The sequence below is a fragment of the Heterodontus francisci genome, chromosome 34 (assembly GCF_036365525.1).
Source record: "Heterodontus francisci isolate sHetFra1 chromosome 34, sHetFra1.hap1, whole genome shotgun sequence".
Classification (NCBI taxonomy): domain Eukaryota; kingdom Metazoa; phylum Chordata; class Chondrichthyes; order Heterodontiformes; family Heterodontidae; genus Heterodontus; species Heterodontus francisci.
The window spans coordinates 1,257,627-1,285,377 of NC_090404.1; the positions used below are offsets into that span (position 1 = coordinate 1,257,627).

Consider the following 27,751-nt stretch of genomic DNA (forward strand, 5'->3'; position numbering starts at 1 on the left):
CTCTGCCTTCCTCCAATTCCGGCCTCTTGAGCATCCCCCCGATTCCCATCGTTCCACCATTGGCCTGTCCTGGGAGTGTTTGATGTGGACAGTGTAGAGGGAGCTTTGCTGTGTATCTAACCTGTGCTGTATCTGTCCTGGGAGTGTTTGTTAGGGACAGTGCAGAGGGAGCTTTACTCTGTATCTAACCCCGTACTGTACCTGTCCTGGGAGTGTTTGATGTGGACAGTGTAGAGGGAGCTTTGCTGTGTATCTAACCCCGTACTGTACCTGTCCTGGGAGTGTTTGATGGGGACAGTGTAGAGGGAGCTTTGCTGTGTATCTAACCTGTGCTGTATCTGTCCTGGGAGTGTTTGATAGGGACAGTGCAGAGGGAGCTTTACTCTGTATCTAACCCCGTACTGTACCTGTCCTGGGAGTGTTTGATGGGGACAGTGTAGAGGGAGCTTTACTCTGTATCTAACCGCAGTGCTGTACCAGTCCTGGGAATGTTTGAATTTCTCACTGGGGCCTGAAATAATAATACTTTCCTTTACAAATTCATCAAAGTGAATGATAAATAAACTGATCTTACCAAGGAAGTGTTTGATTGCAGTTTGGAGAACCTGATGTTTGAGAATAGAAAATCAGCACCATTAGATTAACGCAGACACTACTTGAGTGGAAATCAGTTCTGATGCATTACCTCCAAATCGAACAATTGCTCCCGGAGTTTGGAATGTCCCGGTTGATATAATTATAGAATAATACAACACACAGGGTGGACATTTGGCCCATTGCACGTGTGCTGGCTCTCTGACAGAGCATTCCAATTAAACCCACTCCCATTCTGTCCTGCCCCCACATCGCCCCAGAAGATTTTCCCCTTCAAGTCATTATCCGATTCCCTTTTGAAAGTTACAATTGAATCTGCTTCCACCCTGTTTTCAGGCAGCTCGTTGCAGAACATAACAACTATATGCAACACCAGAGATGTGAGCACATAATCCCGGACAACCCTCGTCACAGAGTACCGAGGGAGTGCCACACTGTCAGAGGGTCAGTACCGAGGGAATGCCACACTGTCAGAGGGTCAGTACCGAGGGAATGCCGCACTGAGTCAGTACCGAGGGAGCATCGCACTGTCAGAGGGTCAGTACCGAGGGAGTGCCACACTGTCAGAGGGTCAGTACCGAGGGAATGCCGCACTGAGTCAGTACCGAGGGAGCACCGCACTGTCAGAGGGTCAGTACCGAGGGAGTGCCACACTGTCAGAGGGTCAGTACCGAGGGAATGCCGCACTGAGTAAGTACCGAGGGAGCACCGCACTGTCAGAGGGTCAGTACCGAGGGAATGCCGCATTGAGTCAGTACCGAGGGAGCACCGCACTGTCAGAGGGTCAGTACCGAGGGAGTGCCACACTGTCAGAGGGTCAGTACCGAGGGAATGCCGCACTGAGTAAGTACCGAGGGAGCACCGCACTGTCAGAGGGTCAGTACCGAGGGAATGCCGCACTGAGTCAGTACCGAGGGAGCACCTCACTGTCAGAGGGTCAGTACCGAGGGAATGCCACACTGAGTCAGTACCGAGGGAGCACCGCACTGTCAGAGGGTCAGTACCGAGGGAATGCCGCACTGAGTCAGTACCGAGGGAGCTCTGCACTGTCAGAGGGTCAGTACCGAGGGAGTGCCACACTGTCAGAGGGTCAGTACCGAGGGAATGCCGCACTGACTCAGTACCGAGGGAGCACCGCACTGTCAGAGGGTCAGTACCGAGGGAGTGCCAGACTGTCAGAGGGTCAGTACCGAGGGAATGCCGCACTGAGTCAGTACCAAGGGAGCACCGCACTGTCAGAGGGTCAGTACTGAGGGAGTGCCGCACTGAGTCAGTTCCGAGGGAGCTCTGCACTGTCAGAGGGTCAGTACTGAGGTAGTGCCACGCTGTCAGAGGGTCTGTACTGAGGGAGTGCAGCACTGTCGGTGGGTCAGTACTGAGGGAGCGCCGCACTGTCGGAGGGTCAGTACTGAGGGAGCGCTGCACTGTTGGAGGGTCAGTACTGAGGGAGCGCTGCACTGTCGGAGGGTCAGTACTGAGAGAGCGCTGCTCTGTCAGAGGGTCAGTACTGAGGGAACGCTGCACTGTCAGAGGGTCAGTACTGAGGGAGGGCCGCACTGTCAGAGGGTCAGTACCAAGGGAGTGATGCACTGAGTCAGTACCGAGGGAGCACCACACTGGGCCAGTACCGAGGGAGTGCCGCTCTGGGCCAGTACCGAGGGAGTGCCGCACTGTCAGAGGGTCAGTGCTGAGGGAGCTCCGCACTGTCAGAGGGTCAGTACTTAGGGAGCGCCACGCTGTCGGAGGGTCAGTACTGAGGGAGTGCTGCATTGTCGGATGGTCAGTACTGAGGGAGCGCCGCACTGTTGGAGGGACAGTACTGAGGGAGTGCCGCACTGTCAGAGGGTCAGTACTGAAGGAGTGCCGCACTGTCAGAGGGTCAGTACTGAGGGAGCGCCGCACTGTTGGAGGGTCAGTACTGAGGGAGCGCCGCACTGTCGGAGGGTCAGTACTGAGGGAGGGTCACATTGAGTCAGTACCGAGGGAGTGCCACACTGAGTCAGTACCGAGGGAGTGCCACACTGAGTCAGTACCGAGGGAGCGCCGCACTGTCAGAGGGTCAGTACTGAGGGAGCGCCGCACTGTCGGAGGGTCAGTACTGAGGGAGCGCCGCACTGTCGGAGGGTCAGTACTGAGGGAGGGTCACATTGAGTCAGTACCGAGGGAGTGCCACACTGAGTCAGTACCGAGGGAGTGCCACACTGAGTCAGTACCGAGGGAGTTCCGCACTGTCAGAGGGTCAGTACCGAGGGAGCTCTGCACTGTCAGAGGGTCAGTACTGAGGGAGCTCTGCACTGTCGGAGGGTCAGTACTGAGGGAGCGCTGCACTGTCAGAGGGTCAGTACTGAGGGAGCGCCGCACTGTCGGAGGGTCAGTACTGAGGGAGCACCGCACTGTCAGAGGGTCAGTACTGAGGGAGCGCCGCACTGTCAGAGGGTCAGTATTGAGAGAGCGCTGCACTGTCGGAGGGTCAGTACTGAGGGAACGCTGCACTGTCAGAGGGTCAGTACTGAGGGAGTGCCACACTGTCGGAGGGTCAGTACTGAGGGAACGCTGCACTGTCAGAGGGTCAGTACTGAGGGAGTGCCACACTGTCGGAGGGTCAGTACTGAGGGAGTGCCGCACTGTCGGAGGGTCAGTACTGAGAGAGTGCTGCTCTGTCAGAGGGTCAGTACTGAGGGAGCGCTGCACTGTCAGAGGGTCAGTAATGAGGGAGCTCTGCACTGTTGGAGGGTCAGTACCGAGGGAGCACTGCACTGTCAGAGGGTCAGTACTGAGGGAGTGCCACATTGAGTCAGTACCGAGGGAGTTCCGCACTGAGTCAGTACCGAGGGAGCACCGCACTGTCAGAGGGTCAGTACCGAGGGAGCTCTGCACTGTCGGAGGGTCAGTACCGAGGGAGCACCGCACTGAGTCAGTACCGAGGGAGTGCCAAAATGTCAGAGGGTCAGTACCAAGGGAATGCCACACTGAGTCAGTACCGAGGGAGCACCGCACTGTCAGAGGGTCAGTACCGAGGGAGTGCCGCACTGAGTCAGTACCGAGGGAGCACTGCACTGTCAGAGGGTCAGTACCGAGGGAATGCCGCACTGAGTCAGTACCGAGGGAGCACCACACTGTCAGAGGGTCAGTACCGAGGGAGTGCCACACTGAGTCAGAACCGAGGGAGCACTGCACTGTCAGAGGGTCAGTACCGAGGGAGTGCCAGACTGTCAGAGGGTCAGTACCGAGGGAGTGCCACACTGAGTCAGTACCGAGGGAGTGCCGCACTGAGTCAGTACCGAGGGAGCACCGCACTGTCAGAGGGTCAGTACTGAGGGAGTGCTGCACTGTCAGAGGGTCAGTACTGAGGGAGTGCCGCACTGTCAGAGGGTCAGTACTGAGGGAGCGCTGCACAGTCAGAGGGTCAGTACTGAGGGTCGCTGCACTGTCAGAGGGTCAGTACTGAGGGAGTGCCACACCGAGTCAGTACCGAGGGAGTTCCGCACTTAGTCAGTACCGAGGGAGCACCGCACGGTCAAAGGGTCAGTACTGAGGGAGTGCTGCTCTGTCAGAGGGTCAGTACTGAGGGAGTGCTGCACTGTCAGAGGGTCAGTACCGAGGGAGTGCCGCACTGTCGGCGGGTCAATACTGAGGGAGTGCTGCACTGTCGGTGGGTCATTACTGAGGGAGTGCTGCACTGTCAGAGGGTCAGTACTGAGGGAGTGCTGCACTGTCAGAGGGTCAGTACTGAGGGAGTGCCGCACTGTCGGAGGGTCAGTACTGAGGGAGTGCCGCACTGTCGGAGGGTCAGTACTGAGGGAGTGCTGCACTGTCGGAGGGTCAGTACTGAGGGAGTGCCGCACTGTCGGAGGGTCAGTACTGAGGGAGTGCTGCACTGTCAGAGGGTCAGTACTGAGGGAGTGCTGCACTGTCGGAGGGTCAGTACTGAAGGAGTGCTGCACTGTCAGAGGGTCAGTACTGAGGGAGTGCCGCACTGTCGGAGGGTCAGTACTGAGGGAGTGCTGCACTGTCAGAGGGTCAGTACTGAGGGAGTGCTGCACTGTCGGAGGGTCAGTACTGAGGGAGTGCTGCACTGTCGGAGGGTCAGTACTGAGGGAGTGCTGCACTGTCAGAGGGTCAGTACTGAGGGTGCGCCGCACTGTCGGAGGGTCAGTACTGAGGGAGTGCTGCACTGTCAGAGGGTCAGTACTGAGGGTGTGCCGCACTGTCGGAGGGTCAGTACTGAGGGTGCGCCGCACTGTCGGAGGGTCAGTACAGAGGGAGTGCTGCACTGTCAGAGGGTCAGTACTGAAGGAGCGCCGCACTGTCGGAGGGTCAGTACTGGGGGAGTGCTGCACTGTCAGAGGGTTAGTACTGAGGGTGCGCCGCACTGTCGGAGGGTCAGTACTGAGGGAGTGCTGCACTGTCAGAGGGTTAGTACTGAGGGTGAGCCGCACTGTCGGAGGGTCCGTACAGAGGGAGTGCCGCACTGTCAGAGGGTCAGTACTGAGGATGCGCTGCACTGTCAGAGGTCAGTACTGAGGGAGTGCCGCACTGTCAGAAGGGCCGTCTTTCGGGATGAGACGATAAAGAGAGCTCCTGTGTGCTCTCTCAGGAGGGTTATAAATGATCCCACGGACACTATTGTAGGAGGACCGGTGGGGATGTGCCCTGGGAGAGGTCGGGAGTCCTCGCTGTCCTGGGGCTGATATTTACCCTCAACACAACCTCCCTATATCAGGCTGTCTGATCATGACCTTCTTGCTGATTCTGGGATCTTTCTGTGCAGCTGATATTATAACAGTAACACAGAGTGTCATTGGCTGTGCGGAGATTTGTCATGTCCTGATGTTGTGATTGGTTGTATGGAACTACATGTCCTTCTTTGAGGGATGTTTTGTCTCTGGATTATGTGCATGTGGTGGGTGGGATGCGGGATACTCGAGTCTCCAGCTTCGGGAGAGGGTGTGCCTCAGAGCCTCAGCCTGCATATTCAGAAGTGATCCCTCCGCCCCCGTGACACCAGTCCCCTCCCGCGCCAACTTCACTCACCACGGGGGACGAGGGCTGCGGAGGCTGGAGAACCAGCCGCACGTGTCTGATCCAGCCGCACGGCCTGTGCTCTTCGAAACGGGCAATTTCTTCGACGGCCATGTCCACCACTGCCGCCCTCCTGAAGCCCAGGCTGCAGAGGTCACTGACCGGGAAGGCGATCGAGCTCAGTGTCGCAGTGTGACACAGCTGCAGGCTCCTCCGGAACAGCCTCCGCAGCGCCTGGTGGGGAAGAGGAAATGGGAACGTCAGAATGGGGCAATGGTCATCAGTAAATGGGCAGCAACGTCAATCACAACCGACACCAATCAACAGAAACTTTGACAGTCAGATCTCCCAAGACTCCTTCACAGGGCAGATTCACAAAGAAAATCGGATATTGAGCCACAACAAGAGATACTCAGACCAATGACCAAAAGCTTGGTCATAGAGGTCAGCTTTGAGGAGCATCTTAAAGGAGGAGGAGAGAGAGAGAGAAAGAGAGAGAGGGGCGGAGAGAGAGAGAGAAAGAGAGAGAGAGAGGGGCGGAGAGAGAGAGAGAAAGAGAGGGGCAGAGAGAGAGAGAGAGAGGGGCGGAGAGAGAGAGAGAGAGACAAAGAGAGAGGGGCGGAGAGAGAGAGAGAAAGAGAGAGAGGGGCGGAGAGAGAGAGAGAAAGAGAGAGGGGGCGGAGAGAGAGAGAGAAAGAGAGAGGGGCGGAGAGAGAGAGAGAGGGGCGGAGACAGAGAGAGAAAGAGAGAGAGGGGCGGAGAGAGAGAAAGAGAGAGGGGCAGAGAGAGACAGCGAAAGAGAGAGAGAGGGGTGGAGAGAGTGGGAGAGAGGGGCGGAGAGAGAGAGAGAAAGAGAGAGGGGCGGAGAGAGAGAGAGAAAGAGAGAGAGAGAGGGGCGGAGAGAGAGAGAGAGAGACAGTGGGGTGGAGAGACAGAGAGAGAGAGAGGGGTGGAGAGAGACAGAGAGAGAGAGAGAGGGGTGGAGAGAGACAGCGAAAGAGAGAGAGAGAGGGGCGGAGAGAGAGAGAGAGAGAGTGGGGTGGAGAGAGACAGAGAGAGAGAGAGAGGGGCACAGAGAGACAGAGAGAGAGAGAGAGAGGGATGGAGAGAGAAAGAGAGAGAGAGGAGCGGAGAGAGAGAAAGAGAGAGAGAGAGAGAGAGAGAGGGGCAGAGAGAGAGAGAGGGGCGGAAAGAGGGAGAGAGAGAGAGTGGGGTGGAGAGAGACAGAGAGAGAGAGAGAGAGAAGGGCGGAAAGAGACAGAGAGAGAGAGAGAGAGAGAGGGGCGGAGAGAGAGAAGGGCGGCGAGAGAGAGAGAAAGAGAGGGGCGGAGAGAGAGACAGAGAGAGAGAGAGGGGCGGAGGGAGAAAGAGAGAGAGAGAGAGAGGGTGGCGAGAGAGAGAGAGGGCGGAGAGAGAGAGACACACAGAGAGAAAAAGAGAGAGACAGCGAGAGAGGGGAGGGAGAGGGGGGGAGGGGCGGAAAGGTTTAGGGAGGGAATTCCAGAGTTTAGGGCCCAGGCAGCTGATGGCACAGCTGCCAATGGTGGAGTGATGGGAATTGGGGAATGGGCAAGAGGCCGGAATTGGAGGAGCACAGAGATCACAGAAGGTTGTAGAGGCTGGAGGAGGTTACAGAGATAGGGAGGGTTATAGAGGCTGGAGGAGGTTACAGAAATAGGGAGGGGTGTAGGGAATGGAGGAGGTTACAGAGATAGGGAGGGGTGTAGGGAATGGAGGAGGTTGCAGAGATAGAGAGGGCTGTAGGGACTGGAGGAGGTTACAGAGATAGGGAGGGTTATAGAGGCTGGAGGAGGTTACAGAGATAGGGAGGGTTGTAGGGGCTGGAGGAGGTTGCAGAGATAGGGAGGGGTGTAGGGAATGGAGGAGGTTACAGAGATAGGGAGGGCTGTAGGGACTGGAGGAGGATACAGAGATAGGGAGGGTTGTAGGAGCTGGAGGAGGTTACAGAGATAGGGAGGGTTGTAGGGAGCTGGAGGAGGTTACAGAGATATGGAGGGTTGCAGGGGCTGGAGGAGGTTACAGAGATAGGGAGGGTTGTAGGGAGCTGGAGGAGGTTACAGAGATAGGGAGGGTTGTAGGGGCTGGAGGAGATGACAGAGATAGGGAGGGGAGTAGGGACTGGAGGAGGTTACAGAGATAGGGAGCGGTGTAGGGACTGGAGGAGGTTACAGAGATACGGAGGGGTGCAGGGGCTGGAGGAGGTTACAGAGATAGGGAAGGTTTTAGGGGCTGGAGGATGTTACAGAGATAGGGAGGGTTGTAGGGGCTGGAGGAGGTTACAGAGACAGGGAGGGTTGTAGGGAGCTGGAGGAGGTTACAGAGATAGGAGGGGTGTAGGAGCTGGAGGAGATTACAGAGAAATGGAGGGGCGTAGGGAGCTGGAGGAGGTCACAGATATAGGGAGGGTTGTAGGGGCTGGAGGAGGTTGCAGAGATAGGGAGGGGTGTAAGCGCTGGAGGAGGTTACAGAGATAGGGAGGGGTGTAGGGGCTGGAGGAGGTTACAGAGATAGGGAGGGGTGTTAAGGCTGGAGGAGGTTACAGAGATAGGGAGGAGTGTAGGGGCTGGAGGAGGTTTCAGAGATAGGGAGGGGTGTTAAGGCTGGAGGAGGTTACAGAGATAGGGAGGAGTGTAGGGGCTGGAGGAGGTTACAGAGATAGGGAGGGGTGTTAAGGCTGGAGGAGGTTACAGAGATAGGGAGGGGTGTTAAGGCTGGAGGAGGTTACAGAGATAGGGAGGGGTGTTAAGGCTGGAGGAGGTTACAGAGATAGGGAGGGGTGTTAAGGCTGGAGGAGGTTACAGAGATAGGGAGGAGTGTAGGGGTTGGAGGAGGTTACAAAGATAGGGAGGGGTGTTAAGGCTGGAGGAGGTTACAGAGATAGGGAGGGGTGTTAAGGCTGGAGGAGGTTACAGAGATAGGGAGGAGTGTAGGGGCTGGAGGAGATTACAGAGATAGGGAGGGGTGTTAAGGCTGGAGGAGGTTACAGAGGTAGGGAGGAGTGTAGGGGCTGGAGGAGGTTTCAGAGATAGGGAGGAGTGTAGGAGCTGGAGGAGATTACAGAGATAGGGAGGGGTGTTAAGGCTGGAGGAGGTTGCAGAGATAGGGAGGAGTGTAGGAGCTGGAGGAGGTTACAGTGATAGGGAGGGGTGTAGGAGCTGGAGGAGGTTACAGTGATAGGGAGGGGTGTAGGAGCTGGAGGAGGTTACAGAGATAGGGAGGGGTGTAGGAGCTGGAGGAGGTTACAGTGATAGGGAGGGGTGTAGGAGCTGGAGGAGGTTACAGAGATAGGGAGGAGTGTGGGAGCTGGAGGAGGTTACAGAGATAGGGAGGAGTGTAGGAGCTGGAGGAGGTTACAGTGATAGGGAGGAGTGTAGGGGCTGGAGGAGGTTACAGAGATAGGGAGGGGTGTTAAGGCTGGAGGAGGTTACAGAGATAGGGATGGGTGTTAAGGCTGGAGGAGGTTACAGAGATAGGGAGGGGTGTTAAGGCTGGAGGAGGTTACAGAGATAGGGAGGAGTGTAGGAGCTGGAGGGATTTGAAAAGGGATGTTAAAATCAGGATCTTGCTAGACCGGGAGTCAGTGTAGGTCAGCGAGCACGGGGTGAGAGGGGAACAGGACCTGGTATGAGATCAGACACGGACAGCAGAGTTATGATGACCTCAAGTTTACGGATGGTAGAATGTGGGAGAGCAGCCAGGATCACATTGGAATAGTCAAGTCTAGAGGACACAAAGGCAGGGATGAGGGTTTCAGCAGCTGATGAGCTGAAACAGGGGTGAAGTCGGGTAGAAACATAGGTCGAAATAGGTTTTCTTGGCGATGGAGCTGATCTGAATTTCATCTCAGGGTCACATGTGACAGTAAGGTTGCCAAGAGACTGGTTTAATTTCAGACTGTTGCCAGAGAGAGCAATGGAGTCGGTAGCTAGGGAACCGAGTTTGGATTGAGGACCAAATACAATGACGTTATATGTCAGTGTGTGTGTGTGTATGTGTGTATCAGCGTCTGTGTGTGTGCTGCTGTGTGTTTGTGTTTTTCAGTGTGTGTCAGTCTGTGTGTGTGTGTCAGTCTGTGTGTGTGCCTGTGTGTGTGTGCATCTGTATGTCAGTCTCTGTGTGTCTGTGTGTGTGTCAGTCTGTGTGTGTCAGTCTGTGTGTGTGTGTCAGTGTGAGTGTCTGCGTGTGTGTGTGTTTGTGTGCGTGTGTGTCAGTGTGTGTGTCAGTGTGACTGTCTGTGTGTCAGTGTGAGTGTGTGTCAGTGTGTGTGTCTCTGTGTTTGTGTGTGTGTGTCAGTGAGTGTCTGTGTGTGTGTGTGTCTGTGTATGTGCATGTGCGTGTGTTGAAGCCGTGTGCCTGTGTCTGTGTGTTTGTGTGTAATGTGTGTCAGTGTGACAGTGTGTGTGTCTGTGTGCGTATGTCTTTCTACGAGGTGTCAATACCCAGGGGCATAGATTTAGGGTAAGGGGCAGGAGGTTTAGAGGGGATTTGAGGAAAAATGTTTTCCCCCTGAGGGTGGTTGGAATCTGGAACACACTGCCTGAAGGGGTGGTAAAGGCAGAAACCCTCACAACATTTAAGAAGTATTTAGATGAGCACTTGAAACGCCATCGCATACAAGGCCAAGGGCCAAGTGCTGGAAAATGGGATTAGAATAGATAGGTGCTTGATAGGCACAGACATGATGGGCCGAAGGGCCTGTTTCTGTGCTGTATAACTCTATGACTCTATTTATGACTCTATGAGCGTGTGTGCCTGTGTCTGTGTGTCTGCAAGTGCATGTGTGAAGCTGTTGCTGTGACCATATTAACCCTTTCCAATCACACCACCTCCCCGTCCCTATGGCTAGCGATTGAGTCCAATCCTCATGTTGTCAGCTGCAACAGACTAACTCAGTTCAGCTCAGAGACAGAGCCAGGATTCAGCCTGCCCATCATACGGCAGTAGCTACATGATTTCATCAGGGAGGGGTGTAGGAGTCGGCACCCGTACCTCAGGCACGTGCACACAGACAACACGCATGTACACACACACTGACACGCATACACACACACTGACACGCACACAGACACTGACACGCATACACACACTGACACGCACACACACACTGACACGTGCACACTGACACGCATACACACATACTGATACACACACTACACACACACACAGACACACACTGACACACATACACACACTGACACACACTGACACGCACACTGACACCCACACCACACACACACACACTGACACGCACACAGACACTGACACGCATACACACACTGACACGCACACACACAGACACGTGCACACTGACACGCATACACACATACTGATACACACACTACACACACACACAGACACACACAGACACACACTGACACACATACACACACTGACACACACTGACACGCACACTGACACGCACACTGACACACACACTGACACACATACACACACTGACACACACACTACACACACACACTCACACACACACACTCACACACTGACACGCACACTGACATGCACACTGACACACACACTGACACGCACACTGACACGCACACACACACTGACACACACACTACACACACACACTGACACACACACACTGACACGCACACACTGACACGCACACACACACTGACACGCACGCACACACTGACACACACACTACACACACACACTGACACACACACACTGACACGCACACACACACTGACACACACTGACACGCACACTGACACGCAGATACACACTGACACGCACACGCACACTGACACACACACTACACACACACACTGACACGCACACACACACTGACACGCACACACACACTGACACACACACTACACACACACACTGACACACACTGACACACACACTGACACGCACACTGACATGCACACACACACTGACACGCACACTGACACGCACACACACACACACAGACACACACACACTACACTCACACAGACACACACTGACACGCACACTGACACGCACACTGGCACGCACACTGGCACGCACACACACACTGACACACACACTACACACACGCACTGACACACACACACTGACACACACACACTCTCAAAAGCTGAGCCACACACAGCCAATTACCTTAAGTTTCTGTTCTGCGGAGAGGGCCCCTGGCTCCCACATGGCGAAGTACACAAACTCATGCTGCAGCTCTGTGTGGGTCTTGCAGGATGCCACAGCAATCTCCCCGCTTTGGAAGAGTTGACCTTTGGTGATGAACTGGAAGAGGATTTCCATGTCCCTGTGCCCCTTGTGGAGAAGGGCACGGGATGAAGCAGTGGAGGCCAGTCCTTTACCCAGAATGATGGGACTCACAAGAATGTCTGTCTGCGAAGGTGGTGGGAGGAGTGAAGAAGGTCAGTGAGGTTTCATTGACTTTTACAGCACACACACACACACACACACACAAAACGAGTGTGTTTATATTGTACACCAGCCTCCTCCCACCCCCTCTTCATCTCACCCTATCACCAGATCCCTCTATCCCTTTCTTCCTCATGTGTTTATACATCTTCCCCTGAAATATCATTGAGGAAGAAACACTGTACACAGTGCTCCCAGTGTGATATGGAGACTGGAAATGTACAGAGTGCTCCCAGTGTGATATGGAGACCGGAACTGTACACAGTGCTCCCAGTGTGATATGGAGACTGGAACTGTACAGAGTGCTCCGAGTGTGATATGGAGACTGGAAATGTACAGAGTGCTCCCAGTGTGAGATGGAGACTGGAACTGTACACAGTGCTCCCAGTGTGATATGGAGACTGGAACTGTACACAGTGCTCCGAGTGTGATATGGAGACTGGAACTGTACACAGTGCTCCCAGTGTGATATGGAGACCGGAACTGTACACAGTGCTCCCAGTGTGATATGGAGACCGGAACTGTACACAGTGCTCCCAGTGTGATATGGAGACTGGAACTGTACAGAGTGGTCCCAGTGTGATATGGAGACCGGAACTGTACACAGTGCTCCGAGTGTGATATGGAGACAGGAACTGTACACAGTGCTCCGAGTGTGATATGGAGACTGGAACTGTACACAGTGCTCCAAGTGTGATATGGAGACTGGAACTGTACACAGTGCTCCAAGTGTGATATGGAGACAGGAACTGTACAGAGTGGTCCCAGTGTGATATGGAGACCGGAACTGTACACAGTGCTCCGAGTGTGATATGGAGACAGGAACTGTACACAGTGCTCCCAGTGTGATATGGAGACTGGAACTGTACACAGTGCTCCGAGTGTGATATGGAGACTGGAACTGTACACAGTGCTCCAAGTTTGATATGGAGACAGGAACTGTACAGAGTGGTCCCAGTGTGATATGGAGACCGGAACTGTACACAGTGCTCCCAGTGTGATATGGAGACTGGAACTGTACACAGTGCTCCCAGTGTGATATGGAGACTGGAGCTGTACACAGTGCTCCCAGTGTGATATGGAGACCGGAACTGTACACAGTGCTCCGAGTGTGATATGGAGACTGGAACTGTACATAGTGCTCCCAGTGTGAGATGGAGACTGGAACTGTACAGAGTGCTCCGAGTGTGATTTGGAGACTGGAACTGTACACAGTGCTCCGAGTGTGATATGGAGACTGGAACTGTACACAGTGCTCCGAGTGTGATATGGAGACTGGAACTGTACACAGTGCTCCCAGTGTGATATGGAGACCGGAACTGTACACAGTGCTCCCAGTGTGATATGGAGACCGGAACTGTACACAGTGCTCCCAGTGTGATATGGAGACAGGAACTGTACACAGTGGCCCCAGTGTGATATGGAGACCGGAACTGTACACAGTGCTCCCAGTGTGATATGGAGACCGGAACTGTACACAGTGCTCCCAGTGTGATATGGAGACCGGAACTGTACACAGTGCTCCCAGTGTGATATGGAGACAGGAACTGTACACAGTGGCCCCAGTGTGATATGGAGACCGGAACTGTACACAGTGCTCCCAGTGTGATATGGAGACAGGAACTGTACACAGTGCTCCGAGTGTGATTTGGAGACTGGAACTGTACACAGTGCTCCCAGTGTGATATGGAGACTGGAACTGTACACAGTGCTCCGAGTGTGATATGGAGACTGGAACTGTACGCAGTGCTCCCAGTGTGATATGGAGACTGGAACTGTACAGAGTGCTCCAAGTGCAGCACAGATTAAAGGAAAATCTCTAGAGGTAGCTTTACTCTGTATCTAACCCCCGTTTTTTTTTGAGCCAATCCCCGTGCTGTACCTGTCCTGGGGAGTGTTTGATGGGGACAGTGTAGAGGGAGCTTTACTCTGTATCTAACCCTGTACTGTACCTGTCCTGGGGAGTGTTTGATGGGGACAGTGTAGAGGGAGCTTTACTCTGTATCTAACCCCGTACTGTACCTGTCCTGGGGAGCGTTTGATGGGGACAGTGTACTGGCAGCTTTACTCTGTATTGAACCTGACCGTCGGAGTGTTTGATGCGGATTCTCCGCTCACTCACCTTCAAATCTTGGATGAACTCGGAAGTAAATTCCACGATGGCCCCTCTGATGCATGCGTCTGGGAGATCAGGCAGTTTCCTGGGGATGGGCAGTAGGGTGAACTGGTTGGGCCTCCATTGGCGAACACATGCCTCTTGATACTGTGCCAGTTCCTGGTGCTTTCCCTCGACCAGCAGGATGATGATGTGTTTCAGGGCCTGGCCACTCAGCCTCAATTCTTTGAGGGCTTGGACCAGTGAGTCGGAGGCCTGTCCCGCCAGGCCTGGGACGTTGGAGCAGCAGAGGATTGCTGTCTGGAAACCCTTGGTCTCTGCCTGCTGGAGGGAGGCCAAAATCCGCTCTCCAAAGGCCTTCACCGCCAACACTGCCCCCTTTGACTGCCTCTTCTCCTCCTCGCTTCTGGAAAGTTCTGGAACGTGGGTCGCGGGCTCCTGAACGTGGTTGGAAGGCTTTAGGACGTGATGGCTGATGTGGTAGCGAGGCCTTGCGATCTGGGAGTTGGGCCCGGTTGACACACTCAAGCCTGGGCAGGGGCGCTCCATTCCTGCCTCCTCCAGCTCCCAGTCCTCGAAGCCCCCGCGGTGCAGGGTGAGAGTCAATCCGCCGCCCAGGTCAAAGGTGCAACGGAGCTCAATCGAAGCCTGGACCTGGGCCTGCAGGCGGCCTAGAGCTCGGTCGCAAGGGCAACAAGCCCCCGGCGGGACGAAGGAGCCCAGCAGCCTCTCCAGCGACCTCCTGGCCTGGGTCACGTCCTTCCTGCGCCCTCTCAGTGCCAATACCGCAAGGTCAGGGGTTGTCTCCCGGACTTCCACCCCCACCTTCAGCCCGTCCAGGATCAGGGCCTCCTGGGCCAGGCAGTAGGCATTCAGCTGGAACCCAGTCAGGAGCAGGTCCTCCTGGGTGTGGGCCAAAGTCTGGATTCTCCTCTCAATCCTGCGGCCTAGATGTTGGGCCTGGTCCCTGAATCCCACCACCAGAAGCTGGAAGCGGTTTTCTCTGCTCTGCAGATGTTGGACATGGACTGGGGCCCTCCCTTGGGCTTTTACTGTCTTCAGCCACTCCTGGATAAAGTGCACCAAGATCTGCAGGTCCCCCTGGCTGCCCGAGGCATCCCCACTCTCAAAAAGCTGGCTGGACACGGCCGCCCGGAGAGCCTCCACCGCCCCTTGCAAGTCATCAGAGTCCAGGCCACAGACCATCAGTGTCCCGCCGTCACCCGTCTCCACAGCGACCTGCACGCCCGTGGCCTCCACGATCAGGGCTTCCAGCTCACCGGCGTCGCACCCCCTCAGGAAGGCCTCCTCCGCCTCGTGGCCCTCCGGGAACTCCAGGCGGATCTGCCGCAGGCGAGTGAGGAGGCCGTGGACTCGCCTGTGGGCCTCGGTCACCCGGTCTGCAGGGGAACCCCGGACGGTCAGCAGGCCGTGGGCGTCCGGCGGAGAGACGTCCACCGCGGGGAACTCCATCGCCACCTCCCCCTGGAAGAGCCGCTGATAGACCCTGTAGGCCCTGGTCAAGGGCAGGGCCCCTGGGACTGAGGTGGGGGGCCCCTGCCCAGATGCAGCCGCACGGAGTACCTCCACCACATCCCTCGCCTCTCCCTCCACGATGACGCTGCGGCCCCCACTCTCCCCTCGGACACTGACAGTCCCACGCCAAGGAGTGGACAGAAGGTTGGCCATCATGGAAGGCTGGGTTTCATAGTGAACTAACATCTGCCCCTCTGAAGCGGCCAGTGCTGTCGGCGAGGACAGGTGCGACATGCTGACTCGGACGACACAGGCCCCACCATCCTCCTGGGCCTGCTGGGGTGTGGGTTCACTGACCATTGCATCCTCCTCCTGCTCCTGAAGTATAGATTCCTCCCAAGGCAAAGCACCTTCCCTTGTAGCTTCCAGCCTCCTGTCACCTTGGAAATGAAAGGAGATGGGTGTTAGCAACAGTCCTGGTCTTGGCCATTGGTTAGAACTGGTGGTTCAGGGCAACGTAACCTCTGCAAGAGGTCCCCCCTCAAACATGGCCTCCAGACCCCATTGCAAAACCTCCAAGATCACTGCACTCCCCCAATTCCAGCCTCCTGAACATCTCCCGATTCCCATCGCTCCGCTGTTGGCAGCCGTGCATCCAGCTGCCTGGGTCCTAAGTTCGGGAATTCTCTCCTTAAACCTCTCCGCCTCTCTCTCTCTATCCTCCAGTAAAATTCTCCTCAAAACCTCCCACATTGAGCTGAGCTGTTGGTCACCTATCCAAACAATCCCCTGATGGGGCTTGGATAGTTAACACTACAGTAAAGGCCCAGATAAATTCATGTCAGGCAAGGCCCTCAGATTCCGAGATGGTGCACCGAGCACATACGGGAGGACCGGATGCCCTGTCCGCCACCTTGGAGTCCAGGAAATGGGTGAGGGAGCAGCTATTTTCTCAGTGTCAGTGGTTATGGCGGGGCTTTTAGTTTGCAAGTGGTAAAACTGTATTGGTTTGGGGCATTGGCTCACTCGCACTGGCTTTAATTAGAGTGATTAGCCTGAAACCGTCCGGAAAGATGGATAGTATAAATCGCAAATGAGATTCAATACAGACCCTCTGACAGTGCAGCACTCCCTCAGTACAGACCCTCCGACAGTGCAGCACTCCCTCAGTACAGACCCTCCGACAGTGCAGCACTCCCTCAGTACTGACCCTCTGACAGTGCAGCACTCCCTCAGTACTGACCCTCTGACAGTGCAGCACTCCCTCAGGACTGACCCTCCGACAGTGCGGCGCTCCCTCAGTACTGACCCTGTGACTGTGCAGCACTCCCTCAGTACTGACCCTCTGACAGTGCGGCTCTCCCTCAGTACTGACCGTCCGACAGTGCAGCACTCCCTCAGTACTGACCCTCTGACTGTGCGGCTCTCCCTCAGCGCTGACCCTCCGACAGTGCAGCACTCCCTCAGTACTGACCCTCCGACAGTGTGGCACTCCCTCAGTTCTGACACTCCGATAGTGCGGCACTCCCTCAGTACTGACTCTCCGACAGTGTGGCACTCCCTCAGTACTGACCCTCTGACAGTGCAGCACTCCCTCAGTACAGACCCTCCGACAGTGCAGCACTCCCTCAGTACTAACCCTCTGACAGTGCAGCACTCCCTCAGTACTAACCCTCTGACAGTGCGGCGCTCCCTCAGTACTGACCCTGTGACTGTGCAGCACTCCCTCAGTACTGACCCTCTCACAGTGCAGCACTCCCTCAGTACAGACCCTCCGACACTGCAGCACTCCCTCAGTACTAACCCTCTGACAGTGCAGCACTCCCTCAGTACTAACCCTCTGACAGTGCAGCACTCCCTCAGTACTGACCCTCTGACAGTGCAGCACTCCCTCAGTACTAACCCTCTGACAGTGCAGCACTCCCTCAGTACTGACCCTCTGACAGTGCAGCACTCCCTCAGTACAGACCCTCTGACAGTGCAGCACTCCCTCAGTACAGACCCTCTGACAGTGCAGCACTCCCTCAGTACTAACCCTCTGACAGTGCAGCACTCCCTCAGTACAGACCCTCTGACAGTGCAGCACTCCCTCAGTACTAACCCTCTGACAGTGCAGCACTCCCTCAGTACTGACCCTCTGACAGTGCAGCACTCCCTCAGTACTGACCCTCTGACAGTGCAGCACTCCCTCAGTACTGACCCTCTGACAGTGCAGCACTCCCTCAGTACTGCCCCTCCGACAGTGCAGCACTCCCTCAGTACAGACCCTCTGACAGTGCAGCATTCCCTCAGTACTGACCCTCTGACAGTGCAGCACTCCCTCAGTACTGACCCTCTGACAGTGCAGCACTCCCTCAGTACTGACCCTCTGACAGTGCAGCATTCCCTCAGTACTGACCCTCTGACAGTGCAGCACTCCCTCAGTACTAACCCTCTGACAGTGCAGCACTCCCTCAGTACTGACCCTCTGACAGTGCAGCACTCCCTCAGTACTAACCCTCTGACAGTGCAGCTCTCCCTCAGTACTGACCCTCCGACAGTGCAGCACTCCCTCAGTACTGACCCTCTGACAGTGCAGCACTCCCTCAGTACAGACCCTCTGACAGTGCAGCACTCCCTCAGTACTGACCCTCTGACAGTGCAGCACTCCCTCAGTACTAACCCTCTGACAGTGCAGCTCTCCCTCAGTACTGACCCTCCGACAGTGCAGCACTCCCTCAGTACTGACCCTCTGACAGTGCAGCACTCCCTCAGTACTAACCCTCTGACAGTGCAGCTCTCCCTCAGTACTGACCCTCTGACAGTGCAGCTCTCCCTCAGTACTGACCCTCTGACAGTGCGGCACTCCCTCAGTACTGACCCTCTGACAGTGCAGCTCTCCCTCAGTACTGACCCTCTGACAGTGCGGCACTCCCTCAGTACTGACCCTCCGACAGTGCGGCACTCCCTCAGTACTGACCGTCCGACAGTGCAGCACTCCCTCAGTACTGACCCTCTGACAGTGCGGCACTCCCTCAGTACTGACCCTCTGACAGTGCAGCACTCCCTCAGTACTGACCCTCTGACAGTGCAGCACTCCCTCAGTACTGACCCTCTGACAGTGCAGCACTCCCTCAGTACTGACCCTCTGACAGTGCAGCACTCCCTCAGTACTGACCCTCTGACAGTGCAGCACTCCCTCAGTACTGACCCTCTGACAGTGCAGCTCTCCCTCAGTACTGACCCTCTGACAGTGCGGCACTCCCTCAGTACTGACCCTCTGACAGTGCGGCACACCCTCAGTACTGACCCTCCGACAGTGCGGCACTCCCTCAGTACTGACCGTCCGACAGTGCGGCACTCCCTCAGTGCTGACCGTCCGACAGTGCAGCACTCCCTCAGTACTGACCCTCTGACAGTGCAGCACTCCCTCAGTACTGACCATCCGACAGTGCGGCGCTCCCTCAGTACTGACCCTCCGACAGTGCAACGCTCCCTCAGTACTGACCCTCCGACAGTGCAGCACACCCTCAGTACTGACCGTCCGACACTGCAGCACTCCCTCGGTACTGACCCTGCGGCACTCCCTCGTTACTGAACCTCCGACAAATCACCACTCCCTCAGTACTGATCCTCTGACAGTGCTGCGCTCCCTCAGTACTGACCCTCCGACAGTGCAGCGCTCCCTCAGTACTGACCCTCCGACAGTGCGGCGCACCCTCAGTACTGAACCTCTGACACTGCGGCACTCCCTCAGTACTAACCCTCCAACAGTGCGGCACTCCCTCGGTACTGACACTGCGGCACTGCGGCGCTCCCTCAGTACTGACCCTCTGACAGTGCAGCACTCCCTCAGTACTAACCCTCTGACAGTGCAGCTCTCCCTCAGTACTGACCCTCTGACAGTGCGGCACTCCCTCAGTACTGACCCTCCGACAGTGCGGCACTCCCTCAGTACTGACCGTCCGACAGTGCAGCACTCCCTCAGTACTGACCCACTGACAGTGCAGCACTCCCTCAGTACTAACCCTCTGACAGTGCAGCTCCCCCTCAGTACTGACCCTCCGACAGTGCAGCACTCCCTCAGTACTGACCCTCTGACAGTGCAGCACTCCCTCAGTACTAACCCTCTGACAGTGCAGCTCTCCCTCAGTACTGACCCTCTGACAGTGCAGCTCTCCCTCAGTACTGACCCTCTGACAGTGCGGCACTCCCTCAGTACTGACCCTCTGACAGTGCAGCTCTCCCTCAGTACTGACCCTCTGACAGTGCGGCACTCCCTCAGTACTGACCCTCCGACAGTGCGGCACTCCCTCAGTACTGACCGTCCGACAGCAGCACTCCCTCAGTACTGACCCTCTGACAGTGCGGCACTCCCTCAGTACTGACCCTCTGACAGTGCAGCACTCCCTCAGTACTGACCCTCTGACAGTGCAGCACTCCCTCAGTACTGACCCTCTGACAGTGCGGCACTCCCTCAGTACTGACCCTCTGACAGTGCAGCACTCCCTCAGTACTGACCCTCTGACAGTGCAGCACTCCCTCAGTACTGACCCTCTGACAGTGCAGCACTCCCTCAGTACTGACCCTCTGACAGTGCAGCTCTCCCTCAGTACTGACCCTCTGACAGTGCGGCACTCCCTCAGTACTGACCCTCTGACAGTGCGGCACACCCTCAGTACTGACCCTCCGACAGTGCGCCACTCCCTCAGTACTGACCGTCCGACAGTGCGGCACTCCCTCAGTGCTGACCGTCCGACAGTGCAGCACTCCCTCAGTACTGACCCTCTGACAGTGCAGCACTCCCTCAGTACTGACCATCCGACACTGCGGCGCTCCCTCAGTACTGACCCTCCGACAGTGCAACGCTCCCTCAGTACTGACCCTCCGACAGTGCAGCACACCCTCAGTACTGACCGTCCGACACTGCAGCATTCCCTCGGTACTGACCCTGCGGCACTCCCTCGTTACTGAACCTCCGACAAATCACCACTCCCTCAGTACTGATCCTCTGACAGTGCTGCGCTCCCTCAGTACTGACCCTCCGACAGTGCAGCGCTCCCTCAGTACTGACCCTCCGACAGTGCGGCGCACCCTCAGTACTGAACCTCTGACACTGCGGCACTCCCTCAGTACTAACCCTCCAACAGTGCGGCACTCCCTCGGTACTGACACTGCGGCACTGCGGCGCTCCCTCAGTACTGACCCTCTGACAGTGCAGCACTCCCTCAGTACTAACCCTCTGACAGTGCAGCTCTCCCTCAGTACTGACCCTCCGACAGTGCAGCACTCCCTCAGTACTGACCCTCTGACAGTGCAGCACTCCCTCAGTACAGACCCTCTGACAGTGCAGCACTCCCTCAGTACTGACCCTCTGACAGTGCAGCACTCCCTCAGTACTGACCCTCTGACAGTGCAGCACTCCCTCAGTACTAACCCTCTGACAGTGCAGCTCTCCCTCAGTACTGACCCTCTGACAGTGCAGCTCTCCCTCAGTACTGACCCTCTGACAGTGCGGCACTCCCTCAGTACTGACCCTCTGACAGTGCAGCTCTCCCTCAGTACTGACCCTCTGACAGTGCGGCACTCCCTCAGTACTGACCCTCCGACAGTGCGGCACTCCCTCAGTACTGACCGTCCGACAGTGCAGCACTCCCTCAGTACTGACCCTCTGACAGTGCGGCACTCCCTCAGTACTGACCCTCTGACAGTGCAGCACTCCCTCAGTACTGACCCTCTGACAGTGCAGCACTCCCTCAGTACTGACCCTCTGACAGTGCAGCACTCCCTCAGTACTGACCCTCTGACAGTGCAGCACTCCCTCAGTACTGACCCTCTGACAGTGCAGCTCTCCCTCAGTACTGACCCTCTGACAGTGCGGCACTCCCTCAGTACTGACCCTCTGACAGTGCGGCACACCCTCAGTACTGACCCTCCGACAGTGCGGCACTCCCTCAGTACTGACCGTCCGACAGTGCGGCACTCCCTCAGTGCTGACCGTCCGACAGTGCAGCACTCCCTCAGTACTGACCCTCTGACAGTGCAGCACTCCCTCAGTACTGACCATCCGACACTGCGGCGCTCCCTCAGTACTGACCCTCCGACAGTGCAACGCTCCCTCAGTACTGACCCTCCGACAGTGCAGCACACCCTCAGTACTGACCGTCCGACACTGCAGCACTCCCTCGGTACTGACCCTGCGGCACTCCCTCGGTGCTGAACCTCCGACAAATCACCACTCCCTCAGTACTGATCCTCTGACAGTGCTGCGCTCCCTCAGTACTGACCTTCCGACAGTGCAGCGCTCCCTCAGTACTGACCCTCCGACAGTGCGCCGCACCCTCAGTACTGAACCTCTGACACTGCGGCACTCCCTCAGTACTAACCCTCCAACAGTGCGGCACTCCCTCGGTACTGACACTGCGGCACTGCGGCGCTCCCTCAGTACTGACCCTCCGGCACTGCGGCACTCCCTCAGTACTGACCCTCCGGTACTGCAGCTCTCCCTCAGTACTGACCCTCCGACAGTGCGGCGCTCCCTCAGTACTGACCCTGTGACTGTGCAGCACTCCCTCAGTACTGACCCTCTGACAGTGCGGCTCTCCCTCAGTACTGACCGTCCGACAGTGCGGCACTCCCTCAGTACTGACCGTCCGACAGTGCAGCACTCCCTCAGTACTGACCCTCTGACAGTGCAGCTCTCCCTCAGCGCTGACCCTCCGACAGTGCAGCACTCCCTCAGTACTGACCCTCCGACAGTGTGGCACTCCCTCAGTTCTGACACTCCGATAGTGCGGCACTCCCTCAGTACTGACTCTCCGACAGTGTGGCACTCCCTCAGTACTGACCCTCTGACAGTGCGGCTCTCCCTCAGCGCTGACCCTCCGACAGTGCAGCACTCCCTCAGTACTGACCCTCCGACAGTGTGGCACTCCCTCAGTTCTGACACTCCGATAGTGCGGCACTCCCTCAGTACTGACTCTCCGACAGTGTGGCACTCCCTCAGTACTGACCCTCTGACAGTGCGGCTGTCCCTCAGCGCTGACCCTCCGACAGTGCAGCACTCCCTCAGTACTGACTCTCCGACAGTGCAGCACACCCTCAGTACTGACCCTCCGACAGTGCGGCACTCCCTCGGTACTGACACTGCGGCACTCCCTCGGTACTGAACCTCCGACAAATCGCCACTCCCTCAGTACTGATCCTCTGACAGTGCTGCGCTCCCTCAGTACTGACCCTCCGACAGTGCAGCGCTCCCTCAGTACTGACCCTCCGACAGTGCGGCGCTCCCTCAGTACTGAACCTCTGACACTGCGGCACTCCCTCAGTACTAACCCTCCAACAGTGCGGCACTCCCTCGGTACTGACACTGCGGCACTCCCTCAGTACTAACCCTCCAAAAGTGCGGCACTCCCTCAGTACTGAACCTCTGACAGTGCTGCTCTCCCTCAGTACTGACCCTCCAACAGTGCATCACTCCCTCAGTACGGACCCTCCGACAGTGCAGCGCTCCCTCAGTACATACCCTCCAACAGTGCAGTAATCCCTCAGTACTGACCCTCCCACAGTGCAGCACACCCTCAGTACTGACCCTCCGACAGTGCAGCGCTCCCTCAGTACGGACCCTCCAACAGTGCAGCACTCCCTCAGTACTGACCCTCCGACAGTGCAGCGCTCCCTCGGTACTGACCCTCCGACACTGCGGCTCTCCCTCAGTACTGACCCTCCGACACTGCGGCTCTCCCTCAGTACTGACCCTCCTACACTGCGGCGCTCCCTCAGTACTGACCCTCCGACACTGCAGCACTCCCTCAGTACTGACCCTCCGACAGTGCGGCACTCCCTCAGTACTGACCCTCCGACACTGTGGCGCTCCCTCAGTACTGACCATCCGACAGTGCGGCACTCCCTCGGTACTGACCCTCCGGCACTGCGGCACTCCCTCGGTACTGACCCTCCGGCACTGTGGCACTCCCTCAGTACTGACCCTCCGGCACTGCGGCACTCCCTCGGTACTGACCCTCCGGCACTGTGGCACTCCCTCAGTACTGACCCTCCGGTACTGCAGCTCTCCCTCAGTACTGACCCTCTGACTCTGCGGCGCTCCCTCAGTACTGACCCTCCGACACTGCAGCACTCCCTCAATACTGACCCTCCGACAGTGCGGCACTCCCTCAGTACTGACCCTCCGACACTGCAGCACTCCCTCAGTACTGACCCTCCGGCACTGCGGCACTCCCTCGGTACTGACCCTCCGACAGTGCGGCACTCCCTCAGTACTGACCCTCCGGTACTGCAGCTCTCCCTCAGTACTGACCCTCCGACAGTGCGGCGCTCCCTCAGTACTGACCCTCCGACACTGCGGCACTCCCTCAGTACTGACCTTCCGACAAAGCACCGTTCCCTCAGTGCTGTCCCTCCGACAGTGCGGCGCTCCCTCAGTACTGACCCTCCGACAGTGCGGCGCTCCCTCAGTACTGACCCTCCGGTACTGCAGCTCTCCCTCAGTACTGACCCTCCGACAGTGCGGCGCTCCCTCAGTACTGACCCTCCGACAGTGCGGTGCTCCCTCAGTACTGACCCTCCGGTACTGCAGCTCTCCCTCAGTACTGACCCTCCGACAGTGCGGCACTCCCTCAGTACTGACCCTCCGGTACTGCGGCTCTCCCTCAGTACTCACCCTCCGACAGTTCGGCGCTCCCTCAGTACTGACCCTCCGGTACTGACGCTCTCCCTCAGTACTGACCCTCCGACAGTTCGGCGCTCCCTCAGTACTGACCCTCCGACAGTGCGGCACTCCCTCAGTACTGACCCTCCGGTACTGCGGCTCTCCCTCAGTACTGACCCTCCGACAGTGCGGCACTCCCTCAGTACTGACCCTCCGGTACTGCGGCTCTCCCTCAGTACTGAACCTCCGACAGTTTGGCGCTCCCTCAGTACTGACCCTCCGACAGTGTGGCACTCCCTCAGTACTGACCCTCCGGTACTGCGGCTCTCCCTCAGTACTGACCCTCCGACAGTGCGGCACTCCCTCAGTACTGAGCCTCCGGTACTGCGGCTCTCCCTCAGTACTGACCCTCCGACAGTTTGGCTCTCCCTCATTACTGACCCTCCGACAGTGCGGCACTCCCTCAGTACTGACTCTCCGGTACTGCGGCTCTCCCTTAGTACTGACCCTCCGACAGTGCGGCGCTCCCTCAGTACTGACCCTCCGACAGTGCGGCTCTCCCTCAGTACTGACCCTCCGACAGTGCGGCTCTCCCTCAGTACTGACCCTCTGGATTATGGGGTTTAGTCTCTGAAATGAGCATTGGGAACGAAATGAATTATTGAAGGAAATCTGCAGTCATTTCCGGGTCTGGCCTACGTTGGGATTGCAAGTAAACAAGGTTCACGAAGAACGTACCCAGCGTGGATCCATGCTGGAATGTTTCTGATCCTGGATGTTGAAGATTCCAATCCCTGAGGAAGCACTTTATGTGATTTGTAAAGGCTGTGTAGATCCACAACAGACAGGCGATTCCCTTGAGGAAGCCTCTGGAGACGACAGCTGTGACCACACAATACAAAGCCGTTTAAGCTTGGACAACAAGTACCATATTGCAAAGGACTGTTACTGTTTTAAACCAGCGTCCCACAGGAATTGTTCATTGATATCTGTTCATCGAAATCCAGCACGATTTCATTTCATTCACACCATGAAGGCAGTTAACAAAGGGAATGTGTGTGTGTGTGTGTGTGTGTCAGTGTGTCACTGTCTGTGCGTATCAGTGTGTGTGTGTGTGTGTGTCTGTGTGTGTCAGTGTATGTGTGTCAGTGTGGATGTGTGTGCCAGTGTCTGTGTGTGTCAGTGTCTGTGTGTATTGCTGTGTGTGTGTATCAGTGTGTGTCAGTGTGTATGTGTGTGTCAGTGTCTGTGCGTATCAGTGTGTGTGTGTGTGTCTGTGTGTGTCAGTGTATGTGTGTCAGTGTGGATGTGTGTGTCAGTGTCTGTGTGTATTGCTGTGTGTGTGTATCAGTGTGTGTCAGTGTGTATGTGTGTGTCAGTGTCTGTATCAGTGTGTGTCAGTGTGTGTGTGTGTGTGTGTGTGTGTCAGTGTCTGTGTTTTTTTTATTCATTCATGGGCTGTGGGTGTCACTGGCCAGGCAAGCATTTATTGCCCATCCCTAATTGCCCTTGAGGAGGTGGTGGTGAGCTGCCTTCTTGAACCGCTGCAGTCCATGTGGGGTAGGTACACCCACAGTGCTGTTAGGAAGGGAGTTCCAGGATTTTGACCCAGCGACAGTGAAGGAACGGCGATACAGTTCCAAGTCAGGATGGTGTGTGACTTGGAGGGGAACTTGCAGGTGGTGATGTTCCCATGTATTTGCTGCCCTTGTCCTTCTAGTTGGTAGAGGCCGCGGTTTTGGAAGGTGCTGTCTAAGGATCCTTGGTGCATTGCTGCAGTGCATCTTGTAGATGGTACACACTGCTGCCACTGTGTGTCGGTGGTGGAGGGAGTGAATGTTTGTGATGGGGTGCCAATCAAGCGGGCTGCTTTGTTCTGGATGGTGTTGAACTTCTTGAGTGTTGTTGGAGCTGCACCCATCCAGGCAAGTGGAGAGTATTCCATCACACTCCTGACTTGTGCCTTGTAGATGGTGGACAGGCTTTGGGGAGTCAGGAGATGGGTTACTCGCTGCAGGATTCCTAGCCTCTGACCTGCTCTTGTAGCCACGGTATTTATATGGCTACTCCAGTTCAGTTTCTGGTCAATGGTAGCCCCTAGAATGTTAATAGTGGGGGATTCAGCGATGGTAATGCCGTTGAATGTCAAGAGGAGATGGTTAGATTCTCTCTTGTTGGAGATGGTCATTGCCTGGCACTTGTGTGGTGTGAATGTTACTTGCCACTTATCAGCCCAAGCCTGGATATTGTCCAGGTCTTGCTGCATTTCGACACGGACTGCTTCAGTATCTGAGGAGTCACGAATGGTGCTGAACATTGTGCAATCATCAGCGAACATCCCCACTTCTGACCTTATGATTGAAGGAAGGACATTGATGAAGCAGCTGAAGATGGTTGGGCCTAGGACACTACCCTGAGGAACTCCTGTAGTGATGTCCTGGAGCTCAGATGATTGACCTCCAACAACCACAGCCATCTTCCTTTGCTCTAGGTATGATTCCAACCAGTGGAGAGTTTTCCCCCTGATTCCCATTGACCTCAGTTTTGCTAGGGCTCCTTGATGCCATACTCGGTCAAATGCTGCCTTGATGTCAAGGGCAGTCACTCTCACCTCACCTCTTGAGTTCAGCTCTTTTGGCCATGTTTGAACCAAAGCTGTGAGAGGTCAGGAGCTGAGTGGCCCTGGCAGAACCCAAACTGAGCATCACTGAGCAGATTATTGCGAAGCAAGTGCCACTTGATGGCTCTGTTGATGACACCTTCCATCACTTTACTGAATTTTGAGAGTTGACTGATTGGGTGGTAATTGGCCGGGTTGGATTTGTCCTGCTTTTTGTGTACAGGACATACCTGGGCAATTTTCCACATTGCAGGGTAGATGCCAGTGTTGTAGCTGTACTGGAACAGCTTGTCTAGGGGTGCGGCAAGTTCTGGAGCACAGGTCTTCAGTACTATTGCCAGAATATTGTCAGGGCCCATAGCTTTTTCAGTATCCAGTGCCTTCAGTCGTTTCTTGCTATCACGTGGAGTGAATCGAATTGGCTGATGTCTGGCATCTGTGATACTGGGAACTTCAGGAGGAGGCCGAGATGGATCATCAACTCGGCACTTCTGACTGAAGGTTGTTGCAAATGCTTCAGCCTTATCTTTCACACTGATGTGCTGGGCTCCCCAATCATTGAGGACGGGGATATTTGTGGAGCCACCTCCTCCAGTTAGTTGTTTAATTGTCCACCACTATATATGACTGGATGTGGCAGGACTGCAGAGCTTAGATCTGATCTGTTAGTTATGGTTTCGCTTAGCTCTGTCTATCACATGCTGCTTACGCAGTTTGGCACGCAGATAGTCCTGTGTTATAGCTTCACCAGGTTGACACCTCATTTTGAGGTATGCCTGGTGCTGCTCCTGGCATGCCCTCCTGCACTCTTCATTGAACCTGGGTTGGTCTCCTGGCTTGATGGTAATGGTAGAGT

The 27,751-nt window shown here is 56.1% G+C and overlaps 1 protein-coding gene across 1 annotated transcript in view; it reads right to left on the reverse strand.

The window, feature by feature from the left end:
* Positions 1–27,751, reverse strand: part of LOC137348452 (uncharacterized) — a 108,267-nt gene that overhangs the window by 58,484 nt on the left and 22,032 nt on the right. Inside the window, exons 3-7 of the mRNA XM_068013759.1 lie at positions 25,014–25,157; positions 14,159–16,068; positions 11,755–12,000; positions 5,629–5,850; positions 575–605 (exon numbers count right to left, since the gene is read on the reverse strand). Of these exons, the coding sequence (XP_067869860.1) occupies positions 575–605; positions 5,629–5,850; positions 11,755–12,000; positions 14,159–16,068; positions 25,014–25,157 (2,553 nt within the window). The remainder of the gene's footprint in view (positions 1–574; positions 606–5,628; positions 5,851–11,754; positions 12,001–14,158; positions 16,069–25,013; positions 25,158–27,751) is intronic.